General features: G+C 54.9%; 1 protein-coding gene across 1 annotated transcript; it reads left to right on the forward strand.

Moving 5' to 3' along the window:
- Positions 1 to 234: 234 nt before the first annotated feature.
- LOC135324051 (olfactory receptor 14A16-like) lies at positions 235 to 1,176 on the forward strand (the record flags this gene model as incomplete). The annotated part of the gene is made up of 1 exon (XM_064499485.1): positions 235 to 1,176. A coding segment is annotated over one exon (942 nt), but the record flags the coding sequence as incomplete, so codon positions are not given.
- Positions 1,177 to 5,244: the final 4,068 nt, after the last annotated feature.

The following is a 5,244-nucleotide window of genomic DNA, read 5'->3' on the forward strand; positions in this document are numbered from 1 at the left end:
GGCAGATGTCCCGGCTCCTCACAGCAGCACACACAACCAGTGCAAAGTGGAGCTGAAGCAAGGGAGCTGCACAAAGATCCTCTCAATAAAGAGGGGCAATGTGGGGGGTTGTATGAGAACTGCAACATTTGGGGGAGGGGGTTGCCTGAAGATTCTCTCCTAACTTGTCAATGTCTTTTCTTCTTTTGACAGTCCCCCATGCCTGGAGATAACAAAATGTCCAACAGCAGCTCCCTCAATGAGTTCCTCCTCCTGGCATTTGCAGACACACAGGAGCTGCAGCTCTTGCACTTCTTGCTCTTCCTGGGCACCTACCTGGCTGCCCTTCTGGGCAACGGCCTCATCATCACAGCCGTAGCCTGCGACCACCACCTCCACACCCCCATGTACTTCTTCCTCCTCAACCTCTCCATCCTGGACCTTGGCTCCATCTCCACCACTGTCCCCAAATCCATGCTCAATTCACTGTGGGACACCAGGGCCATTTCGTATTCAGGATGTGCTGCCCAGGTCTTTTTCTTCCTTTTTTTACTTGCAGCAGAGTTTTATCTCCTCACTGTCATGGCCTATGACCGCTTTGTTGCAATCTGCAGACCCCTGCACTACAGGACCCTCATGGGCAGCAGAGCTTGTGTCAAAATGGCAGCAGTTGCCTGGGCCAGTGGTTTTCTCCATGCTCTCCTGCACACTGCTAACACATTTTCAATACCACTCTGCCAAGGCAATGCTGTGGAGCAGTTCTTCTGTGAAGTTCCCCAGATCCTCAAGCTCTCCTGCGCAGACTCCTACCTCAGGGAACTTGGGGTTCTTGTGGTTACTGCCTGTTTCATGTTTGGGTGTTTCATTTTCATTGTGCTGTCCTACGTGCAGATCTTCACAGCTGTGCTGAGGATCCCCTCTGAGCAGGGCCGGCACAAAGCCTTTTCCATGTGCCTCCCGCACCTGGCCGTGGTCTCCCTGTTTGTCAGCACTGCAATGTTTGCCTACCTGAAGCCCCCCTCCCTCTCCTCCCCAGCTCTGGATCTGGTGGTGGCTGTTCTGTACTCGGTGGTGCCTCCAGCAGTGAACCCCCTCATCTACAGCATGAGGAACAAGGAGCTCAAGGATGCCCTGAGGAAAGCGATTTCATGGACATTTTTCAGCAGTGGTAAAATTGCCATTTCTCTCCACAAATGAATCCCACTGTCTCCCACACCAGGACGATGTGTTGTTCACTTTATTTTCATTATTAATATTATTGCTATCATTAGTAGTATTATTATTTGTTATCATGTTGCTGTGCAAATGCTTGGATTCATTCCACCTTTACTGAGACTGCTCCGTCTCATCTGGTGTCTACATAAAATTCTGTCTAATTAATAATAACTGGGTCAGAGCTGACTCCCTCACAGTATGTCTGTAATAAAGTAGGTTCTACCCAGTGCCGTGCCTGAAGGCTGGGCTTCCTCCAAAGCTGGTGTCAAGAATAGGCCCAAGGAATTGCACCCAAAAATGGCGTACTGTGCAGGGTTCTCCATGGGTTCAGGAGCAAAAAGCTCATAATGGTGTAATGACCTCTTAGAGACAAAGGGCTGGATTTAGGACTCCCCCATCAGTGTCCAGTGACAGTGGAGGGGATGAATGGTCACAGATTTACATACCCAGAGTCGTGCCACATGTTAAGGCCCAATGTCCGATGCCTGTCCTTCTGGAGGGGGAAGCTGGAGGTGCCAGGAGAGCACAGGGGATCTGCTGGGACAGCGGGTTCTTTGGGTGGGCAGTGAGGGGAGCCTCACAAAGGGAGATGTCCTCCAAGGTGGAGTCATCTAAAAGTAAAGTGCTAAACCCAGGTATGTGTGGGAAAAGCAGAACTCTGCAATCCCAGCAGAGGCTGTGAGGACCCAGTTTGCATGGGGAAGGGAGACTGGGGAGCAATTCATGTCACCACTGTGAAATACCAGGAACGGGATCTAGAGGCGCACCTGGACACAGCTAGCACCCTTGGAAATGCTTCATAGTCCTTCCAAGCGCCTGCCACATTTGCAGTCCCCTGGAGGGATTGGAGGCCGTGATCCCCATTTGGTTGTGTCTGCTTCCCACTCACACTAGCATGACCAGTGCAGAGTCACCCTGTGGACCTGTGGCCTCACAGCCTGCTCGCTCTGCAGACAAGCACCACCAGCTCGGGGCCCTGGAGGAGAACAGGGGAGGGGGCGTGGGAATGTCCAGCGAGATCAGAGGAGGGATTGGGAGAGATCAGAAAGAAGCAGAGCTGGACTTGAAAGTGTCTGGGAGAGAAAAACGCTGACATATAATCCAAGACAATGTTCAGAGTGTGGGTACACTAAAGCGAGCTCATGGTGCAGAGCCAGTAGTCCTTGAAGTCCTGGACCTCCACATGGCCTGGGAAGTGCCTGAAGAAGGATTAATGCTCCCCGCACTCCACGCTTATAGTGTCATTGTCCCTCCTGATGGGTTGCACCAAAAAGAAGGCTGGGACCCTTTGTCAGAGCTTGCTTTGGGGGAGGCATGAGTAAGGAGCCACATCAGTTTGCTGCTGTCCCTCAGGCCCTGTCCCCAGCACATGTCCTTGAGACAATCTCCCTCACCCTGCATGCTGGTCCATACCCCAAAAGTCACCCCCAGACAAGGCTCCGTGCCCAGCTGGAGGACTGGGCGTCCTGCTGTGAGCCCTGGGAGGACAAGCCCTCTCCCGGACCCTCTGCAGGGCTGGCAGGGAGCATGCAGAGGAGGTCCTGGCACCATCTACTGGGCCTGTAGACCAACCTTCTCCCACGGGGGCCCTGAAACAGGGTCTATCAGAACAAAGATCCAGCCCAGCTTGCTGTTGTTGCAAGAACAGAGAGGAGAAACAGTCCCAGGAAACTCCTCCCAGCCCCAGCCCCAGCCCCAGCCCCTCATAGCAGCCATTTCCAGCACTGGCCATTCCCCACGATCCTGGTGAGGGGTGATCCTTGAATGTGACCAGCTCCATCTGCCTGCTGGGCTCAGCACCTGTATGGGGGAAATGTCCAGCCCTGCCTGGCCTCTCCCTGGGCCCAGACCCCAGAGCATGGCCTTCTGCTAGCCCTGGTGAGGACATGGCTGGGGCTGGGCAGGGGCTGGGGATTGGTGGGAGACTGCTGGGCAGGAGGCCCTTGGGGGATGGGGCACTGGGGGCTGTCATGGGCACCATGCTGGGGAGATGTTTCCCCACCCCAGAACGCACCCTGTCCTGTGCAGTGCCTGTACAGTGGGGCCATGGGGCCATGCTCAAGGCAGTAGGGCTGGGCCAGTGCAGGGATGGAGCGCAGATGGGAGCCATGACACTCCAGGAAGCTCCCGACGGTCGTGGAGGGGACTCACTGCTGCTAGCAGGGTCGGGGGTCTCTCAGGGGCTGCAGCTGCTGGCACTGCATGCCAAGACTCCCAGACCAAGGACAGGTGGTTGGTGTCAAGCACCGCAGCCTGTGTCACCATCGCCTCTGAGGAGCATTTCCAGGTGCATCGCTCCCTGCCCAGATGTGGAGAGGAGCTGCTGGAGGTCTGCTGTTCTCACCCCTGCTGATTCTGGCTCTGCCTTGGCATCAGCCCAGAGGCTCTGCCCCAACTCATGTTATGTCTCCATACACTCTCATCGGAGACCATGTAGGGACCTGTAACACGTAGCTCTGCTTGGAGCTGGCCAGAACAGCCCACCCGCACAGTCCCAGGAAATCCCAGTAAGGCTGAGCTTGGAGACGAGGCTGTGGTTGTCCTCCGTCAAAGTTGGCTGGGGGCCAAGGGGAGGAAAGGACAAGAGGCAACAAGGACAAGCAGCAGCAAAGGAAATTTCAAATGAGTTTATGGAAAAAAAAAAATAGTAACCATGATAGTGAAGCAGCACTGGGGCGGGGGCCAGGAGATCTTTGAAATCTCTCCCAGAGAAGGCACTCACCAACCTGATCTAACTGTAAAGTTAGCCCAGCTCAGAGAAGATCATGGTCCTGGAGATCTCCAGCAGTCCCTCCCAACCCATAGCCTCCAGGAGGAAGGGGCTGGAAGGAGGAGTCCTGGGCAGGGCACACTGCTGTGGGGTTGAGGCCTTGCTGGCACTTGTACTGCCTGGTCAAGCCCATCCTCAGAGTCACACAGTGAGTGAGTTCATCCTCAAAAGGAGTCTCTGCTCCATGGCAACAGGAGTCAAACCAGTGCAGGGAGACTGCAGAAGAGTTCTCAGGAACACACCAGGCGTTCAGCCCCCTTGACTGCTGAGGTGTCCCCAGAGCGGTGCTTTGCATGCTGGGTCTTAAAGGCTGAGAAATCCTTAGAGCCAGAGCAGATCGGAGTCCTATGTCCTGGGCTCTTGGGTTACAGGGCATCAGCAGGGCTGTACTGACTGCAGGGAGGGAATCACTGCCCAAGGCATGAGCAGATCCCCCTCTGCCCTCCCCTCTCTCTTCACACCACAGAACAGAGATTATGTTTCCCATGTTGGCCCTCCCTGCCAGGCTGTATTCCCAGCCAGAGGGGACATAGGCTTCATGCTGGGGAAATGCAGCAGAGCCCAGTCTCATGTAGAGGAGCAGGGTCCCACCACACCTGCTGGGTGGCCAGGGCTGCAGGCTGCAGACCCCACGCTGTTCCCTGCAGACCTCCTGCCTGGGGCTGGAGGGTGCCCAGCAGCAAGGCAGGCATGCCTGGGGGTCTGGTGCCTTTGGGGTGGTGGCCTTTGGAGCAGCCTCTGTCTGTAAGGGGCTCAGGAGCTTCTCTGCCTCCATGTTAGTGGCAAAGTTAGTGTCCCAGCTTCTTCCCTCTGGAAAGCTGAGGATTTAATTCTCTGGAGAAAGCAAAAAAGGAAACCCTTTTGTCCAGGGGACTTATACTGCCTCCTCAACCTTCTCCTGCCTTCTCCTGCTGTATCACCCCAAAATCCTTTGGCAGGAGCCTTTTTTGGTTTCTGACCCTCTCTCTGACCCTGCTGTGAGCATCTGGTGGAACTACAGGCCTCCTGTGTGCCCTTCAACCTGAATTATCCTTAAAGCTTGTGACCACAGGCCCCATTGCAAGCACAGAGCAATGGGACAGGAGTCATTTGTGCTTTATGTGACCATCTAAAAGAAGGCAGGTGATCACCTCCTCCTCCCCGTTGACTGTAAGAGCAGCCTGGGAGGCACTGCCACAGGCATATCTGCATTACTCCTGAAATTCTTTGCATCCACCTTTAACCACAGAAAAGTCCTGAATCCCCTCAGTGGTGGGGGAAGAAATGCAGGCTTTTCTGCA

The sequence above is a fragment of the Dromaius novaehollandiae genome, chromosome 30 (assembly GCF_036370855.1).
Source record: "Dromaius novaehollandiae isolate bDroNov1 chromosome 30, bDroNov1.hap1, whole genome shotgun sequence".
NCBI lineage: Eukaryota > Metazoa > Chordata > Aves > Casuariiformes > Dromaiidae > Dromaius > Dromaius novaehollandiae.